The 20,989-nt window shown below is 42.2% G+C and overlaps 2 protein-coding genes across 3 annotated transcripts in view; one reads left to right on the forward strand and one right to left on the reverse strand.

Annotated features, from left to right (window-relative positions):
* Window positions 1-235: 235 nt before the first annotated feature.
* Window positions 236-19,506, reverse strand: LOC143289452 (pseudouridylate synthase TRUB2, mitochondrial-like). 2 transcript variants are annotated; one of them, XM_076598421.1, is made up of 9 exons: window positions 19,452-19,506; window positions 15,231-15,388; window positions 14,500-14,634; window positions 12,364-12,444; window positions 9,810-9,871; window positions 8,087-8,168; window positions 6,369-6,441; window positions 3,442-3,581; window positions 236-1,044 (listed from the first exon to the last, which is right to left on the reverse strand). In XM_076598421.1, exons 2-9 carry the CDS (start codon window positions 15,358-15,360, stop codon window positions 752-754), a joined length of 996 nt encoding a protein of 331 aa, XP_076454536.1. In that variant the 5' UTR covers window positions 15,361-15,388; window positions 19,452-19,506; the 3' UTR covers window positions 236-751. The 2 variants fall into 2 exon arrangements, with proteins under 2 accessions (XP_076454536.1, XP_076454537.1); XM_076598422.1 differs by lacking the exon at window positions 19,452-19,506 and adding an exon at window positions 19,221-19,357.
* Window positions 19,507-19,610: 104 nt separating this feature from the next.
* Window positions 19,611-20,989, forward strand: part of LOC143289410 (aspartate--tRNA ligase, mitochondrial-like) — a 54,044-nt gene continuing 52,665 nt past the window's right edge. The window contains exon 1 of the mRNA XM_076598375.1: window positions 19,611-19,896. Within this exon, the coding sequence (XP_076454490.1) occupies window positions 19,710-19,896 (187 nt within the window). The 5' untranslated portion in view covers window positions 19,611-19,709. The remainder of the gene's footprint in view (window positions 19,897-20,989) is intronic.

Here is a 20,989-nt window from a genome sequence, read left to right on the forward strand (position 1 = left end):
AAAATTAAGGCACGATTGCAATCGATTCGCGATCACTCTGGGCCCTCTACCTCTGGCTCTCTCAACAACGCCAACCCCACGCCACCTCCACTTGATCTTGGCTTTGTTAAAAAACGGAGGATGTTGTAAATCGTTCAATGCTTTTGTTTCGTTCGCTTGTATTCTGGTAACTAGACGAGGTCTGTCTTTTCAATACAATCCCCCTTACCGCCATCCCGCCATCTTGTGTCTGTTTTATTTTGTAAGAAAGTTGATTTTACAAAATAAGTTTACAACAAAAATGTGGCTGTCTTCTGTGACAATGATTTTCATGTCGGAAGTGTCTCTGAAATTTTCAGACCACACCAGGCTAGGGTGAACTTTCTACGCAAATGTACAGTTGCCAACAACACATATGTGTGGCCACATAAGCCAGAAGATGACTATTTCTGCAATGTTTGTGTTCTCTTCTGGTTTTGAGGTTACAACGCAGAATGGCAGTGTGGTCTGTTCCTGAACACGACAAACTGAGGAAGATGTACAGAGATATGCATAAATCTTGTTGACAGTCAGTGACATGTCACAAACCACCCTCCGACACCACTAAACCTTTTTTTCTTTCGAGTCATTCTTTCATGTTATTGTTATGGAAACCATTTAGAAACAAAGTAGTATTGACAAGTTGTTAGTATTTAAAGAAATATGGACTTTTTCTTTTGTTTTGATGCACTGATTTCAGATTTCTTGAACTTAACTCACAGCCACTCACACATCACCCTTCGATCAGCTTTCCCTCGTGGTTCTCTGACTCCAATCCGCTGCCCACTTTCTGCACGGTATCCTCTGCCGCCAACAGATGGGGGGACAGCATGCCGGCGCTGTGCTGCAGGTTGTCGAGGATGTCACGCAGAGTCCACTGCTGGCGAAGCAAGGCGTGGTCGACGGTGAAGTGTCCGTAGCGCAGACGGCGGACGCCTGTGCAGACGGCGGTGGACTTGAGCTGCAGGCCGATGTCGTGAACCATGTGCTGGAAGTAGTCGCATTGCTCGTTGATGGAGTGGATTTCTGCAGGGAGACGCACACAGTCCCCGTTATTTATCTATTTACTTTTAAGAAAATGTTCTTCCTAAAATTACGTTTAAATAACGTACTTACCGTGACCCACCAGTGCAGACTCCGGCAGGGGTCTGATTCCTGTCCTGTGCAAACTACTACCCGCCTATGCGGAGAAAACGAAAGTAGCTACGGCCAATAACCTCCTTGCAGGTTACCTCCCCTGTGAATCCCTGACTAGCGCCCTTTTTAATGTACATAAACAGCTGTATGCAAACACACACGAGAAGTGTTTGAAAGAGGAATGGATGAAACAGTAAGCAAATGATATGCATTAAAGATTGCAACAAAATGTCATCAAAAAAGCACACACTCACACAAAAAAGAAGCACGAATGGATCCCTCCACTAGACCTTCAGTGGTGGTCAGAGCACTAGTCATTGGGATAAGTGTGCAGCAGGCATATCGTGCATGTTTAAGAACCCCACAGCAACATAAGGGTTGTCCCTGGGAAAATTCTGTAGAAAATTCACTTTGACAGTAAAACAAAAACACCTGCAGACAAAAAACCCAAAAAAAACCCAAAAAACCCCCACAAAACAACAGCGGCACTCCACTGTGATGATGCACTCTCCCTGAAGGGAAAGCCAACAAAATTTCACACAAGAAATCTGTCATGACGACAGCAAAAAGTATAAAAAAAATAGATTAAAACAAAACAAACACACACAATAAAAAGGACACAGTAAAGTAAAAAGAGCAAACCCACAGTGACGGGAACAGGTATCACAGTCACACAGTGACGGGAACAGGTATCACAGTCACACAGTGACGGGAACAGGTATCACAGTCAAACAGTGACGGGAACAGGTATCACAGTCAAACAGTAACGGGAACAGGTATCACAGTCACACAGTGACGGGAACAGGTATCACAGTCACACAGTGACAGGAACAGGTATCACAGTCACACAGTGACGGGAACAGGTATCACAGTCACACAGTGACGGGAACAGGTATCACAGTCACACAGTGACGGGAACAGGTATCACAGTCACACAGTGACGGGAACAGGTATCACAGTCACACAGTGACAGGAACAGGTATCACAGTCACACAGTGACGGGAACAGGTATCACAGTCACACAGTGACAGGAACAGGTATCACAGTCACACAGTGACGGGAACAGGTATCACAGTCACACAGTGACGGGAACAGGTATCACAGTCACACAGTGACGGGAACAGGTATCACAGTCACACAGTGACAGGAACAGGTATCACAGTCACACAGTGACGGGAACAGGTATCACAGTCACACAGTGACGGGAACAGGTATCACAGTCACACAGTGACAGGAACAGGTATCACAGTCACACAGTGACGGGAACAGGTATCACAGTCACACAGTGACGGGAACAGGTATCACAGTCACACAGTGACAGGAACAGGTATCACAGTCACACAGTGACGGGAACAGGTATCACAGTCACACAGTGACGGGAACAGGTATCACAGTCACACAGTGACGGGAACAGGTATCACAGTCACACAGTGACAGGAACAGGTATCACAGTCACACAGTGACGGGAACAGGTATCACAGTCACACAGTGACAGGAACAGGTATCACAGTCACACAGTAACGGGAACAGGTATCACAGTCACACAGTGACGGGAACAGGTATCACAGTCACACAGTGACGGGAACAGGTATCACAGTCACACAGTGACGGGAACAGGGAACAGGTATCACAGTCACACAGTGACAGGAACAGGTATCACAGTCACACAGTGACGGGAACAGGTATCACAGTCACACAGTGACGGGAACAGGTATCACAGTCACACAGTGACAGGAACAGGTATCACAGTCAAACAGTGACAGGAACAGGTATCACAGTCAAACAGTGACAGGAACAGGTATCACAGTCAAACAGTACAGGTATCACAGTCACACAGTGACGGGAACAGGTATCACAGTCACACAGTGACGGGAACAGGTATCACAGTCAAACAGTGACGGGAACAGGTATCACAGTCAAACAGTAACGGGAACAGGTATCACAGTCAAACAGTGACGGGAACAGGTATCACAGTCACACAGTGACGGGAACAGGTATCACAGTCACACAGTGACAGGAACAGGTATCACAGTCACACAGTGACGGGAACAGGTATCACAGTCACACAGTGACGGGAACAGGTATCACAGTCACAGGAACAGGTATCACAGTCACACAGTGACGGGAACAGGTATCACAGTCACACAGTAACGGGAACAGGTATCACAGTCACACAGTGACGGGAACAGGTATCACTGTCACACAGTGACGGGAACAGGTATCACAGTCACACAGACGAAACCTCACACAACACAGTACCCCCCCCCCCCCCCCCCCAAGACTGACCGAGGGTGAAGTCCGGCAGCTGGAAGTGGACACACTTGACGCTGTAAAGCATGGGAGGGGTGTGGCCGTCCACGGGTCGCACCAGTCCCTCCGACGCCAGCCTGTAGGCCGCCTGGCTGTGGGGGTCAACACCTGCATAGCTGGTCACACACACACACTGATGACAACCCCTGTCAAGTGTTTGTAGGAACAATCAGGAATTTTTCTTCCTAAAATTACGTTTAAGGCCAGACACGGTAGTACAAAAACGTATGAAATAAACTTGAAGTTTATGGCTTTCTGTGACATGGTATGCAAAGATATTGGACTAAACATGTCTAAAAAGGTCATTTTGTGCAATTTGTTGTGACGGTTTCCATGGAAACGAATCCAAAATGGCCGACAAAAAAACAAACAAAAAAAATTTCCTTGACATGTCTTTCAAATGAGTGTATATTCATTCTTTTACTAGTACTATACAAACCACTGCACTATAATAAAGATGAATACATAAAGAAAGAAAGTACCATGTTTGAACATGTTATCTTTTAAAGTTTTTGAGCATTAGTATTTTGAAAAATGGTATTACGAAGACAAAACACAAAACTGAGAAAACAGGAAAAGAAGGAGATGTGCTTGTACTCACAAGAAATCACACATGTTGATGCTGTTTGAAGCTTTATTTAAGTGAATATAGTACCCAGGCGAAACGGACTATAAAGATTAGATGTTGAAGAAGCAAATCATGCGAAAAAACAAAAATCACAAAAAAATCATGATTTTGGTCAAAATTTCACTACCGTGTCTGGCCTTAACATACTTAACTGTGACCCACCAGTGCAGACTCCGGCAGGGGTCTGATTTCTGTCCTGTGCAAACTACTACCCGCCTATGCAGAGAAAACAAAAGTAGCTACGGCCGATAACCTCTCGAAGTAGGTTACCTCCCCTGTGCATCCCTGACTAGTGCCCTCTTTTTCTGGAACAATCAGGAAATGTGGAAGAAACATTTTGAATTTGGTACGAACACTCCCGACTCCGAATCGCATCAGCAAATGTTCATTTGATCTTTAAGGCACACAAACACTTGCGCCAACCTGCAACATGGTGCAACTGCTACGATTAAGTTGACTGGTCCACTCAATGCAGTTTCAATGCAAACACGCACGCAATTAACTGAGCATAATCATGCAAGACCAAGGTTAGTAGTGACTGCCCTGGCCTCGTGATGGATAGGTCTACAGCGTCTGGGTAATGTTAAGGCAGGAAAGCATGTGACCATGCTACGTAGTCGAAAATGAACTGGTCGGAACAATACTGACGTTGGTGCAACGTTGGAACAAACTGAGATCGAAAGTAACAAAATACAGTGAAATCAGAACAGCTGGCATCTCTGCACATAAGGGGTTCCCAATACAATACTGGGTTCCCATTCAGGTGTTGATACAGGGACAGTTCAGGGTTCCGAATACATGACAGGGTTCCCATTTAGGTGTTCATACACAGTCACAGTTCAGAGTTCCCAATACATTACAGGGTTCCCATTTCGGTGTTCATACAGTCACAGTTCAGGGTTCCCTACACATGACAGGGCTCCCATTTAGGTGTTCATACACAGTGACAGTTCAGGGTTCCCATATAGGTGTTCATACAGTAACAGTACAGGGTTCCCAATACACTACAGGGTTCCCATTTAGGTGTTCATACACAGTGACAGTTTAGGGTTCCCAATAGACTACAGGGTTCCCATTTAGGTGTTCATACACAGTGACAGTTTAGGGTTCCCAATAGACTACAGGGTTCCCATTTAGGTGTTCATACACAGTGACAGTTTAGGGTTCCCAATAGACTAGAGGGTTCCCATTTAGGTGTTCATACACAGTGACAGTTTAGGGTTCCCAATAGACTAGAGGGTTCCCATTTAGGTGTTCATACACAGTGACAGTTCAGGGTTCCCAATACACTACAGGGTTCCCATATAGGTGTTCATACACAGTGACAGTTTAGGGTTCCCAATACACTACAGGGTTCCCATTTAGGTGTTCATACACAGTGACAGTTCAGGGTTCCCAAAAGACTACAGGGTTCCCATTTAGGTGTTCATACACAGTGACAGTTTAGGGTTCCCAATACACTACAGGGTTCCCATTTAGGTGCTCATACACAGTGACAGTTTAGGGTTCCCAACAGACTACAGGGTTCCCATTTAGGTGTTCATACACAGTGACAGTTTAGGGTTCCCAACAGACTACAGGGTTCCCATTTAGGTGTTCATACACAGTGACAGTTTAGGGTTCCCAATAGACTACAGGGTTCCCATTTAGGTGTTCATACACAGTGACAGTTCAGGGTTCCCAATACACTACAGGGTTCCCATTTAGGTGTTCATACACAGTGACAGTTCAGGGTTCCCAAAAGACTACAGGGTTCCCATTTAGGTGTTCATACACAGTGACTGTTTAGGGTTCCCAATAGACTACAGGGTTCCCATTTAGGTGTTCATACACAGTGACAGTTCAGGGTTCCCAAAAGACTACAGGGTTCCCATTTAGGTATAAATACACAGTGACAGTTCAGGGTTCCCAATACACTACGGGGTTCCAACTTAGCACACAGTAACAGTACGGAGTTCCCTGTTTACACTTTCCAGGACCCTCCTAAAAACAAAGTCACGTATAAAAATGCACGAACACATGTATACACAAATGAATTACCACACACACACTGAGAGAAAGAGTAAGAGAGGGATTCTGAAGTATTCAAACACTACTGCACACACACACACACACTATCACAGAGGTCTTGACATTCATTAAAGTTTTATCACTCTCTGCCTTAAGTTTTATCACTTTGACTGCCTGGTGTATCTAAACCAGATTCCATACCATTACCACTACACAAAGGTGAAGATTTTCTACAAGAACATTTTGGACCAAACAGTGCCCTTACTGAAACGTGTTGCGCAGATGACTCGACTGAATGGAGGCCACCACTTTGTCCAGCTTGATAGGAGTTACGTGTCCTGCAACACACAACAGGCAAAATCACCTTTAGTGAACAGACGTTAAATTAACCCTTTGAGCCCTGAATTCCTGAAAATTTGCAAACAATTGGTATTTAATGTGTCACGGCAGATATAAAAAGAGTGCCCTGACCACCGCTTTACCGGTGGTAGAGAAAAATGACATAATGCCTAGCCACCAGTTGAGCGGTGCGTAAACACTTGTCGTGTTTTGCTATTGGTTGACTTATATTGAAATCAATCTTTTCTATCCAAAGCACACGCACAAAACACAGTGAAAAGGCGCGGCCATGTTGGTACTACGTTCGCTGACGTCAGAATATTACGGTTTTCTGATTGGCTCTTCAATATAAGTCAATCAATAGCAAAACACCACACAAGTGTTTACGCACCGCTCAACCGGTGGCTATGCATTATGTCATTTTTCTCTACCACCGGTAAAGCGGTGGTCAGGGCTCAAAGGGTTAATGACCAACCAACACAACAGGCAATTGAGTTCACCAACTTTTCAAAGGCTGGAGATGTTTCTGCCAAAAAATATGTACTCTTCATGCTCTGCTACATGAGAAACACATGGTAATGACAATCAAATAAAGGAAGTTTTCTTCCTAAAATTACGTTTAAGTAACATACTACTACCCGCCTTTGCGGAGAAAACGACAGTAGCTATGGCCGATAACCTCCCGGAAGTAGGCAACCTCCCCTTTGTCCCCCTGACTAGCGCCCTGATTTTACGGCAGCCATCTTGACTCCTGATCCTGTGCTCTTCATACAGCTAAGTTTTTTTCGTATTTCTGTCTGTCTATCAACGATTCGTGCTATATCAAATTATGGTGCTTAGAGCCTCGCTGACCACTAAGGCCATCTCAAGGCTATCACCACGTCAACACCTACTACAAGTGTCAAGGGTAAAAAACAAAAAAAAAACAAAAAAAAAAAACACACAAAAAAAACTAGTCACTTTACATAGTTTTTAAAACTTTCAAATCTGATTAAAAATGTTCACTTCTTTCAAGAAGTCTATCAGCATCCACAGAGGGACATCACAAAAAGTCTCCAGAGAAACCACCGTGTAATGTCTGGGTCTAACGTCATGCAGATCCCAACAGTCAAGGAGCACGTGTTTCACGGTGAGAGGCTCATCACAGGCAATACACTGAGGGGCCTCTTCCCCCTTCAACATGAAAGAATGAGTATAAAAAAAAAAAAGAAAAAAAAAAAAAGTGTGCCCCGTGTGCACTCTTCACTGCACAGACTCCTCCTTTCTGTTCTTCACCACCGATGGGAGGGTCTCTTTAAGGTCTGGACGGACTTGGAACAAAGTGCGATATTAGTCATTCAGATGACACGATAAACCAAGGTCCCGTGTGCAGGATGCACTTAGTGCACGTAAAAGAACCAACGGCAATAAAAGGGTTGGTCCAGGTAAAATTCTGTCGAAAAATCCACTTCGATAGAAAAAACAAATAAAACTGCACACAGGAAAAAATACAAAAAAATAGGTGGCTTTGTAGTGTAGCAACGCACTCTCCCTGGGGAGAGCAGCCCAAATTTCACAAAGAAAAATCTGTTGTGATAAAAATACAAATATAAAATAAGCATCCATATCAATCAGTAAGTCAGTCTATCAACTCATCCAACTCACGGTAGCTGGTTCTTTCAATGATCTTCCCTTTGGGTGAGAAATTGTTTGTGGCCCAACCAAATCGTCCTTTTACGTGATACACCTGGAACAGACACAGACACCAACCCTGTCCTATTTTTAACCCCCCTCTCTGTTACATTCATTCTACCTGGAACTCAGTGAAAGAAATAGTTGCCATTACGTTCACTTTACCTAGAACTCAGTGAAAGAAATAGTTACTGTTACGTTCATTTTACCTAGAACTCGGTGAAAGAAATAGTTACCGTTACGTTCACGTTACTTAGTTACCATTGTCCTAACAATTAAAAGGAAATTTTCTGTCTAAAATTATGTTTAAATAACATACTTAATGTGACCCACTAGAGCAGACTCTGACAGGGGTCCGACATTCCTGTCCTGTGAAAGTAGCTACAGCCGATAACCTCCCGAAAGTAGGTAACCTCCCCTTTGCCCCCCTGACTAGCGCCCTCTTTTTCCGGCAGCCATCATGACTCCTGTTCCTGTGCTGTTCATACGGCTAATTTTTTTTTCGTATTTTCTGTCTGTCTGTCGATTCTCTGGCGTTCTTGTTTTTTGTCAAATTATATCTCCAACCAGGTCACATAATTATATTGCTCGATCGCGCTAAAATTAAGGCGCGATCGCAATCGATTCGCTGACACTCTGGGCCCTCTACTCCAGGCCCTCTCAACAACGCCAACCCGCCGCCTCCTCCACTTCCTCCGACAATTAAACTTGAAACTAACAAACATAAAAAAGTTGGAGTGGAAAATCAAACTGAGTGCCCAGTCATTTGGACACGACGATAAACCATGGTCCCATGTTCAGCACACACTTGGTGCAATGAAAAATAACTCTGACATAGCTTCAAAATAAAATGGTTGCCATACTTACCTTTAATTAAAACAATATAAAAACAATATTCCAAACCATGTATGGAAATAAAACACAACTAAGATGTTGAAAAAATGGTGCAAGTTGATATGTAGGGATATGGATATCTATTACTTTTTTTTTGAAGACTTATTTAAAATGACTTATTCAAACACTCTCAGTTGTTTTTACTTAGAATGTTATATGTGTATATGAATTATATGTTGTTTTTTGTGTGTTTTTTTTAATGTTGTTGTTTGTTTTTGTTTTATTTTCCTATTGTTACTATGTTTTTGTCAGATTTGTCTTTCCTCTTTTCCCAATATATGTATTTATTCATTTATGTCTTCATGTCAATTGTCCATGTGTTTCAAAAATGGGAAAATTAAAAAAAAGCTTAAAAAAAAAAACAAAAAAAAACAAAACAAAACTAACTCTGACATCACAAGTGTTGTCCCCTGGCAAAACCTCTGTAGAAACAAAATCTTCTATGACAGGCACAGAAATATAAATATATATGCACTCAAGGCCAAAGCGCATTTGTCACGCTGCTGTTCAGGCATCTGCTTCATAGATTGGGCGTGTTTATGAATTTATTTGAATGCAGACACCTACTTGAAAACAAACTTACAATTCCTGATCCGACATAAAACGTGATTTACATGAATGGGCTCCTATGACTTAAAAAAAAATTATTCTATTTAAGTTTCTACTTCATATCTATGTGTTTATTTGATTAACATGAAGTAGCAGATTCGAAAAGCATCTGTAGCCTGCTTCTGCTTGCATAATAGCCAAATATGAAATTATCCATACATATCCTAAATATCATTACAGCGTTTGTTCATACCCGCAGATATCTGGACATGGCCAGAAGGTCCAAGCTGTCTCTGTATTTCCCAACACCAACCACTGAAACACACACACAGGCCATTCACAGCCAGTGAACCACTACAAACAGGATGTCTTTGAACGACTTTAAAACACACATCACTGCAGCATATAGGGTGCAATAGTTGAGTGGTTGAAGCGCTGGACTTTCAATCTGAGGGTCCTGGGTTCGAATCTCGGTGCACCTAGTGGGTAAAGGGTGGAGATTTTTCCGATCTCCCAGGTCAACATATGTGCAGACCTGCTAGTGTCTGAACCCCCTTTGTGTGTATGCGCACGCAGAAGATCAAATACACACGTTAAAGATCCTGTAATCCATGTCAGCGTTCGGTGGGTTATGGAAACAAGAATATACCCAGCATGCACACCCCCGAAAACAGAGTATGGCTGCCTACATGGCGGGGTAAATAAAAAACAAACGGTCATACACGTAAAATGTTACATGTCTGTCTCAGTGTGTATGTGTGTGCGTCTGAAATGTGATTGAATGACACAGGAAACGAATGATGAGCGCCCAGTGGCAGCTGTCAGTCGGCTCTACCAAGGTAGGCAGCCTGTGGTGCAAATGTCCCTGTGTATATAAAGCGCTTAGAGCTTGGTCTCTGACCGAGGATAGGCGCTATAGAAGTATCCACATCAATCAATCAATCAATATAGCCCTGCTGACCTCACAAGACAGAAACGCTGTAAATATCAGTCCTGTAGAACAACAAAAAAAACACCTGGAAAAGAAGACAACGCACCAGTAGTCATATCTATAAACATAAACCATAGACATGCCTCTGATGATGCACCAGTAGTCATATCTATAAACATAAACCATAGACATGCCTCTGATGATGCACCAGTAGTCATATCTATAAACATAAACCATAGACATGCCTCTGATGATGCACCAGTAGTCGTATCTATAAACATAAACCATAGACATGCCTCTGATGATGCACCAGCAGTCATATCTATAAACATAAACCATAGACATGCCTCTGATGATGCACCAGTGGTCATATCTATAAACATAAACCATAGACATGCCTCTGATGATGCACCAGTAGTCTTATCTATAAACCATAGACATGCCTCTGATGATGCACCAGTAGACATATCTACAAACATAAAGCATAGACATGCCTCTGATGATGACCCAGTAGTCGTATCTATAAACATAAACCATAGACATGCCTCTGATGATGCACCAGTGGTCATATCTATAAACATAAACCACAGACATGCCTCTGATGATGCACCAGTAGTCATATCTATAAACATAAACCACAGACATGCCTCTGATGATGCACCAGTAGTCATATCTATAAACATAAACCATAGACATGCCTCTGATGATGCACCAGTAGTCATATCTATAAACATAAACCATAGACATGCCTCTGATGATGCACCAGCAGTCATATCTATAAACATAAACCATAGACATGCCTCTGATGATGCACCAGTAGTCTTATCTATAAACCATAGACATGCCTCTGATGATGCACCAGTAGACATATCTACAAACATAAACCATAGACATGCCTCTGGTGATGCACCGGTAGTCATATCTATAAACATAAACCATAGACATGCCTCTGATGATGCACCAGTCGTCATATCTATAAACATAAACCATAGACATGCCTCTGATGATGCACCAGTGGTCATATCTATAAACATAAACCACAGACATGCCTCTGATGATGCACCAGTGGTCATATCTATAAACATAAACCACAGACATGCCTCTGATGATGCACCAGTGGTCATATCTATAAACATAAACCACAGACATGCCTCTGATGATGCACCAGTAGTCATATCTATAAACATAAACCATAGACATGCCTCTGATGATGCACCAGTAGTCATATCTATAAACATAAACCATAGACATGCCTCTGATGATGCACCAGTAGTCATATCTATAAACATAAACCACAGACAACCCTCTGATGATGACCCTTCCATCAATTTTCTATCAGAGGGTTAAAAAAACAACAAAAAAACAAACCAAACAAACACACAACTAACCTGAAGAGTGATAAATATATCTATACACAGTACACAAAATCAAATACAAGAACAGGCATACAAAACTAAAAACTGCCAGTGTGCAACTCTCACACACATAATTCTTAGATGGTGGGAATACAGCATAATGAAAGATAAAAGAAAAGAGGGAATTTTTCCAGTCCCTGGGAAAGGCACAGTGCTCCAACGTTCCTCACTCCACCCAGATGTGAATAGGAACCGGACTTTGGCAACGCTTAAAACAGTGGAAGGAAAGGATTAGGTGCATCCTTCCAATGCTGATCCCCACAAGTTATGGATATGAACATAAAAGGAAATTTTCTTCCTAAAATTACTTTTAAGTAACATACATACTGTGACCCACCAGTGCAGACTCCGGCAGGTCTGATTCTTGTCCTGTGCAAACTACTACCCGCCTATGCAGAGAAAACGAAAGTAGCTACAGCCGATAACCTCCCTAAGTAGGTTACAACATCCACAGTACTTACACAAGACCCCTGAAGAATGTCTCCTCAGTCCATGAATGTGCTTGAGGTTGAAGTCTGATGGAATGTAACGCTGACCCAAAACTGAAACAAAGTTTTCAAACACAGGACAGATTACAAACTAGCCACCAATCACTTGTTTCAATGTCACAGACTAAACTGCACCTACATACTTTTGTGACTTACTTTCAATCTCTTATAGTCCATACTTCTAGACCTGCAAACTCTCTTGCAGATTCCAGAGTACTGACAATTCCCAGAAGAAAAAAAAAACCCAAGGTCAGTGCTCTTTCTCCAATCTTGGTCTAGCAGTTTGGACTAAAAGGAAATTTTCTATCTAAAATTACGTTTAAATAACATACTTACCGTGACCAACTAGTGCAGACTCTGGCAGGGGTCTGACATTCCTGTCCTGTGCAAACTATCATCCGCCTATGCGGATAAAACGAAAGTAGCTACGGCCGATAACCTCTCGGAAATAGGTAACCCCCCCTTTGCCCCCCTGACTAGCGCACTCTTTTTCCGGCAGCCATCATGACTCCTGTTCCTGTGCTCTTCATACGGCTAAGTTTTTTTTTGTATTTTCTGTCTGACTAAACTGCCCTTTGCAATTGGTCACATGGATTCCCCAGTTCAGTATTTTTTTAAGTCTCTTCTTCTTCTTCTGCGTTCGTGGGCTGCAACTCCCACGTTCACTCGTACGCACACGAGTGGGCTTTTACGTGTATGACCGTTTTTACCCCGCCATGTAGCCAGTAATACTCCGTTTTCAGGGGTTATATACATATTTAAAAAAAAAAAAAAAAAAAAAAAAAAAAAAAAAAATCTATATATATGTATATATATATATATACATATATATATACACACACATATATACATATATATGAGATATATTGCTACATTCATACACATTTCTGCTTTCACTTATAGATGCGTACTTATCCATCGGTATACACATGTGCTTATGGGATAGGTTCAGACGACTTTCATATTAACATGTACAATTATATTTCTATCTCTATTCATTGACATCTATTCATCGAGATTCCCTACATAACAATATAGGCACGCTTGCATTTGCGGCCTTCTGTTCACAATGCCCAGAACTCTCTGCCTCCAGTACGTCTGCTCCGCATAGGCGGATAGTAGTTTGCACAGGACAGGAATGTCAGACCCCTGCCGGAGTCTGCACTAGTTGGGTCACGGTTAAGTATGTGTAATTAAACTCCGTTTTCAGGGGTTTTTAAGTCTCTGAAAATACACTTCTCCCATTCTGCCTACCATCTTAGTGAGGAGTGTTCCTTTTCAACTTCTGCTGGCTGTGTGTGTGCATGAGAAATCTGAATGTTTGCTTGTGTATTTGTGTGTGCACCTGCTTGTGTGTGTATGGTGCGTTTGCTTGTGTATTTGTACGCGCACACACTTGTTTGCGAATGGTATGTCACCCTTGAAAATCTATACAGGAACAACTTTTATCGTAAATGTATGCCAAAAACTCCTTGTCTGTGAAGTGAGAGCATCAAACTACATCATCATTATTTTACTCTAACCATAGAAGACTACAGCCAGCAACAGTACAACTGGTGATCAGGACTTGGTAGCTTTATAATCCTTATGTCAAGCTATGCTTAACTCCACAAACATCCTTATCATCATCCTAATTTAAGTGGAGTGATGGCCCAGAGGTAACACGTCTGCCTAGGAAGCGAGAGAATCTGAGCGCACTGGTTCAAATCACGGCTCAGCCGCCGATATTTTCTCCCCCTCCACTGGACCTTGAGTGGTGGTCTGGACGCTAGTCATTCAGATGAGACGGTAAACCAAGGTCACATGTGCAGCATGCACTTTGCACACATTAAAGAACCCACGGCAACAAAAGGGTTGTTCCTGGCAAAATTCTGTAGGAAAAAAGCTGTTGTGATAAAAAGAAATGCATATATGCTAGCGGGACAAAGGGGAGGTTACCTACTTCCGGGAGGTTATCGGCCGTAGTTGCTTTCGTTTTCTCCGCGTAGGCGGATAGTAGTTTGCACAGGACAGGAATGTCAGACCCCTGCCGGAGTCTGCACTAGTTGGGTCACGGTTAAGTATGTGCAATTAAAAATTACTTCACAAAGGGCAGAATGCTGACCCTACCTAGCCTGTGTTCCAGCATGTCCTCAGTGAGGGCCGGGGAGGACGTGTCCAGCACCATGGGCATTCCCAGGTCTGCTGCAGGATCCTTCTTCCTCATCTGGGACTCCACCTTGTAGCAGGGAAGCTCATTCAGGTCTGAAACACGACAGCCAAATCAAATCAAGTCATGCTGCTTAAACTATTTTGCATTTGTATTTCTTTTTACCACACCAGATTTCTCTGTGTGAAATTCAGGCTGCTCTCCCCAGGGAGAGCGCATCGCTACAGTAACATGACAGCACCACCCATTTTTTTTGTTTTTTTTCCTGCATGCACTTTTATTTGTTTTTTCCTGTCAAAGTGGATTTTTCTACAGAATTTTGCCAGGAAAAACCCTTCTTTTGCTGTGTGTTCTTTTACGTGCTTTAAGTGCATGCTGCATACGGGGCCTCGGTTTATTGTCTCATCCAAATGACTAGTGTCCAGACCACCTCTCAAGGTCTAGGGAGGGGGAGAAAATATCAGTGGGCTGAGCCGTGATTCAAACCAGCGCGCTCAGATTCTCTGGCTTCCTAGGTGGACGTGTTACGTGTAGGCCATCACTCCACATACTATAGCCAAACTGTTTAGGAGCCATTTCAGGGATGATGATCAGTCGGTTCTTAAAATAAGTCAAAGAGAAAATTTAAAAAAATGTTAAAAGGTTGGCCATAATATAGTCAGCAAGGAAAAGAAAAAAAAAGGCACAGTACCTCTGGCTAGGCTGAACTTGATTCTTTCCAACATTTCCATGACAGGCAGCCCGGCTGGTTTGTACACACACAGGAGGCCGTTCAGCTGACGGTACACTGCAGGGGCCCAAGTGAACTGAGGCATTTTCATGCCGCTTTTTGGGGGGGCTGTGTCACGTCTGCAAAAAATATCTGCAAAGCTTGAAAAGTAAAATATGCATTGTTGGATATTCCTTCATACAAATCACAATGATACATGCACCACTAACAGTGTGTTGCTGGATATTCCTTCATACAAATCACAATGATACATGCACCACTAACAGTGTGTAAAGGATTGAGAGAGAAAGAGACAGGGGAGAGACAGAATACAATGACAGAGTAAAAGAAGTGCCCATATTAGTAATTGTAGGTACAAGTAAACTTTTTTTTTGTTTTTTTAAATAAAAGTTCTGTTAAAACAACATTAATAAAAAAAAAGAAGCTTAGAATAAAACTATAAGTCATATTTGCATGTTATTTGGAAGAAAATTAAAAGAGCTTTTGTTTAATATAAGTAATTACTAATAAAAATACTATTCTATTTATTACCAATTTTGAAACTCAGGCGAAAATTGTTTTTATGCTCAATATTTGCAGTATGATGTTTTTCAAGTCGAACTGATATCACTAAAAAGATCAGGCTCAAACTCAGCTGAACTAAAAATGGCTCTGTAGATAAAATGGGACAGGCAAGCCTTGGAAGCAAAAGATAGATGCGAAAACGAGTTGATGCAATCTATGTCGGAGCAGTCGGCCACGGCGTGCATGATGCCTTCCGACTACCCCCGATTTTTACTCTTTTATTCAACAAAGACAGCATTGGAAAGGGGAGAAACTTAACTTACTTCCATAAAAAACATATCTTAGTTTATTTCTTAAACATCAGTCAGTCATCAAGTTATTAGCTTGGGAAAAAATCGACGTTTGTCAAAGATTCAGTTTAACAAGCCAGGCTGTTGGAACCAAGTAACTGCCATGAAACACTTTTAGTACAAACAATTGAGTCCACTGTTTTATCAAAGTAGTTGGGCGTCAATATTCAATCGATATGAAGCTCAGTACTTCACGGAGATCTGAACTAAAGTGTCAATGAACAACACTGGTAATCGTTACATCTGGTATTTTTGGTGGGAGTTCGCTGATGGGACACTTAAACAGTGGGAGTTCATTGGTAATTTTGGTGAGATATTTCGCAAGTATTGAGTCAGGAGGTGATGGGCGCAATAGCCGAGTGGTTAAAGCGTTGGATCCTCAATCCGAGGGTCCCGGGTTTGAATCGCGATGGCGCCTGGTGGGTAAAGGGTGGAGTTTTTTCCAATCTCCCAGGTCAACATATGTGCAGACCTGCTAGTGCCTGAGCCCCCTTCGTGTGTATATGCAAGCAGAAGATCAAATGCGCACGTAAAAGATCTTGTAATCCATGTCAGCGTTCGGTGGGTTATGGAAACAAGAATATACCCAGCATGCACACCCCCGAAAGCGGATTATGACTGCCTACATGGCAGGGTAAAAACGGTCATACACGTAAAAGCCCACTCGTGTGCATATGAGTGAACGTGGGAGTTGCAGCCCACGAACGCAGAAGAAGAGGAGTCAGGAGGCGGTGTTGAGGGTGACCAGTCTGTGGATCAAGAGTTTGATTCCTGGCCGGACTTTTCTGTAGGCTAGCGACCGGTACAATCAGCCAGTGGTGGGAAGTTCATGCTGGACAGCAGTGAAAGCAAACTCAAGAATCAAGAAAGGCCCGCATTTCCCTGAAACACAAACTGAAGTGTGCACTGATTTTCACTGAACAAGAATTGAATGAACAAGAACTGAATGTTACATCCATTAATTATCTGGGACTGATGGCGAGCTGCTTGTTGTACACCAATCAAGGATTGATGCCCTGTGCCGCTTTACAATAATTTTACTTTTACAGCAAGTGAAACTAGATAAGCCATAGTTGATAGGTATTATTGCCACCAACACTTGCAGTTACAGTCTTACACTCTTTTGTGTGCCAAAGCACCACTACTAAAGCCCATCGCACACCGGGCATCAAGCAGCAAGTTTCACGCAGCGCGCGAGGTTTTCAGGCAGCAAGAGTTGCGTGCCATGCAGCAAGATCGCCGTCGCCGCGCGTCGTGTTTCTTCGATAGAACTTGTCCTATTCCCCCACGAGGAGGAGGAATTTTGTTTAATGTCCCATTACACAAATAGGTGATTGAAGACATTTTGTGTAAAGTATTTATGAATACATTTAAGTATTATCAGTTAGAACGGGTGGGAGATGTGAATGGAGGGTTGGGGGAAACTGGGCAAATGAGGGTGAAATGTGGGTGAAATTTGAAAGAAAAAAAATCTAAATACAATTACAGGAAATTATTTAAAGGACTTTGTAAAAGAGAAGTCGTTAAACTGACAAGCGAAACAACTGATAATGAATGCAAAAAGTCAAAAACATCAACGTTGTCACTTGTGAAGACACTTTCGTGTACATAAGGCTTCATCAAGCTACAGTCAAAAATTATATGCCCAATTGTCAGGTTACTAAAGCATATGCACTTGACTTTAGAATACTTGGTCTGTAATGAATCTGATAATAGTCTGAGAGCTAAATTCCCCCACGACAAAAGCGACAGACGTGCGTGGAGCAACCAATCACGAGACCCGCTCGTTTCACGCGAGACATCGTTTGTAATCTATTTCAGCAAGTTTCAGCACGTGACTTTCCAAGTATGGAGCGTGATGCATGATGTCTGGGGAGGTTTGTCGCGCGTCTGCAAGCGACACGCCTCGCTACAGGTTTCAGGCATCCGCGTGACAAATGTAGCGAGCCATCAAAAACTGATGCGCGGCCAACGCCGACTCCCCATGGGCGACGGGCCTAAGCTGAGATTCTGTTTAAAACCTCAAAATCAACTTTCCTCATTTGAATCGTACAAACTCTGTTGTCCCTGAGTGAACTATCTGAAGTGGCTGCCAAGTTGCTAAAGTGACCAATGCTGTAAAGTTAAAAAACTTCAATGTTGTATGTGATTATGTTATTCGTCACTTGATCAGAAGTTGATGTCTGAAATTACTTCACTGGTGACAGCTGAGGCCCCTCCAAAAGGCCTGTTTGCCATTACTGCTGAGCAACCTACACACTTTGCAACACATGTAGTACCACCAGGCATGAGAAGCCAAGTAACTTTGTTGTACGTATACCCACAGACTGCTTATTCTTGTCATGTCGGCGAGTACAGTGTGAACTTGTGACAATCTGTTATGCATATGTGTGTGTAAATGTGTCTGCATTTTTTTTTTTTTTACATTTATTTGCTTATTTATCATCATTGTTGTCTTTTATTTATCTATTTACTTCTTATTTTTTATTATTATATTATTATTATTTAGTTAGTTATATATTTAATTTTCTTATTATTATATTTTTTGGTACGCCTTTTGTTGACTTCAAGTTTTTGCGCCTTATACATATCAAGTTATTATTAGTAGTAGTAGTTCTTTTTTTATGTATTTATCTATTATTATTATCATCATTATATAATATTTTATTTCATTTTATTTTCTCAAGGCCTGACTAAGCCCGTTGGGTTACGCTGCTGGTCAGGCATCTGCATGGCAGATGTGGTGTAACGTATATGGATTTGTCCGAACGCAGTGACGCCTCCTTGAGCTACTGAAACTGAACTAGTGAAAAATCAAGTCGGATCTTGAATGCTCTAACAGTGGGTACAGTCAATACACGCTCTCAGATGTGGTGAACTGGAAACCAAGAGCAGCCATTGAAGGTTCCCTGCTTGCTGTTTCGCCACAGATGGGAGGGGGAAAAAAAAAAAAAAAAAAAAAAAAGGCGCAAATACCAACGCAATCTCCCAAGTCCGTTATAACGATGGCCAGACTGGCCTCTGCAATGTTTCAGTGCTGATACCCGATCTGATTTCTGAAACAACCATGTTTGGAAAAAAAAAACGTCGGCCATACCATGAGTCCATCACCTGTCGCGTTTCTTTGGAGCCCGTGTTCTGGGGTTTCATCAGCACATATGTGGTTTCTTCCACATGAAAACTCGATTTTTGGCAGCTGGACGTCAGATTGTTAAAAAACCCCAAAAAGCCTTCAATTTTGAATGTAATAAAGTTACTTATCACTTTAAATTATGTCTTGAATATAGAGAACACATGAGATTCACCGCTGATGAATCTTCGTGCTCACCTTCGAAATGAAGCCGGCTGAAATCGACACGAAGTCGCACGCAAGTCTCGGCACACTGAAACGGTGGTGTGCCACCACGTGACCACGCTTTGTACACTCTTTTGCAGAAAAGCTCTCCTTACTCCAAGGAGCACACCACTCTAAATTGACAATATTGTTCATGTCTGCTACAAGTTCAAATCGCGAAGTGTATCCCATGACCTGACCTTTGTGAAGACCTGCCCCCGAGAAATCCGAGCTTTAAGAATTATTCTCGCCATGTCTGGGTCTGCCCGGCTCCTGCAGGTGCTGATTTCAAGAGTATTGAGGCGTTACACCCACACCGGCCTGCTTCATTGTTGCCAAAATATAACCTCGCCACATCAATCATATCTTACGTCATGTACGAAACACGCCGCTCATGGCTGGACAAACGGTGGGAAATCGTGGGTTCGATACATTTCCAGTAAGTTTCAGTTAGCTGATTTTGTGCTCAGCTCTGTTTAGTGCCTCTGTGAGTCGGGCTGTGATGGGTTGATTGTCCCCCCTTATCTGTGCCTGTCTCTTTGCCTGCTTCACTCCACTCCACGTGTGTGTGTGTGTGTGTGTGTGTGTGTGTCTGTGTCTGGTAATGTGTGTGTGTCTGTGTCTGTGTCTGGTTATGTGTGTGTGTCTCTTGGGGAGAGCAGCACAAATTTCACACAGAGAAATCTGTTGTGACATAAAGTAATGCAATACAATACAATACAAGACAAGACAAGACAAACCAAGATAATGTGATGCAGCATGATACAGTATCAGTATCAGGAGCTCAAGGAGGCATCACTGCGTTCGGTCAAATCCATATATGCTTCACCACATCTGCCTGACCATCAGTGTAACCCAACGTGCTTAGTCAGGCATTGAGAAAAAAAAAATCAAAATAATTAAAGAAAAAACCCAACAAAACAAAACCAACAAACAAACAACAACAAAAACAAACAAACAAACAAAAAACCACAACAAACACACACACACACACACACACACACACACACACACAACCCCCCCCCCCCCCCACCCAAAAAAAAAGAAGAAGATAATAAATAAATAAATAAATAAATAGATTAATTAAATGAATTTAAAAAAAAAGATAAATATAAAAAAATACTACTACTACTAATGATAATATTTATAAGTCGCAAAATCTTGATTAAGTCAACTCTAGTGATGATACAGTATAATGCAGTAATACAACTGGCAGCCCAGCTCTTCAGTGAATAGAACTGCTTCTCTGCCCTGCCTGTCATTTTGCTCATACATAACAAGTACACCTAGTCACCTAGGGCACTAGTTATTTGAGGCTGGTGGGAATTCCATCAACTTCTAATCACAAGCAAAGTGTTTACCTTAAGTAGTTTAAGCAAGACTGACTTAAAACAAAAAAACAAATTCCTTGCAACTAATGAAGGATATTACTTCTATGAAATGACTGTTAGTGTTTACTAACATATCCCTTGAAGTAGATTCTACTGTGTAATACTTCACTGGTTTTTTTGATAGAATCTGATTATAATGTG

This window comes from Babylonia areolata, chromosome 14 (assembly GCF_041734735.1).
Source record: "Babylonia areolata isolate BAREFJ2019XMU chromosome 14, ASM4173473v1, whole genome shotgun sequence".
Lineage (NCBI taxonomy): Eukaryota > Metazoa > Mollusca > Gastropoda > Neogastropoda > Buccinidae > Babylonia > Babylonia areolata.

Bases quoted from the DNA above. Each gene is read 5' to 3' on its own strand.
- LOC143289452 (XM_076598421.1), bottom strand. From the start codon at position 15,360: ATGAAAATGCCTCAGTTCACTTGGGCCCCTGCAGTGTACCGTCAGCTG. The intron at 9,872-12,363 runs GTAAGTACTGTG...TGTGTGTTTCAG, and splicing joins ACATTCTTCAGGGGTCTTGT to TGGTTGGTGTTGGGAAATAC. The intron at 6,442-8,086 runs GTGAGTTGGATG...TGTGTGTTGCAG, and splicing joins CATTGAAAGAACCAGCTACC to GACACGTAACTCCTATCAAG.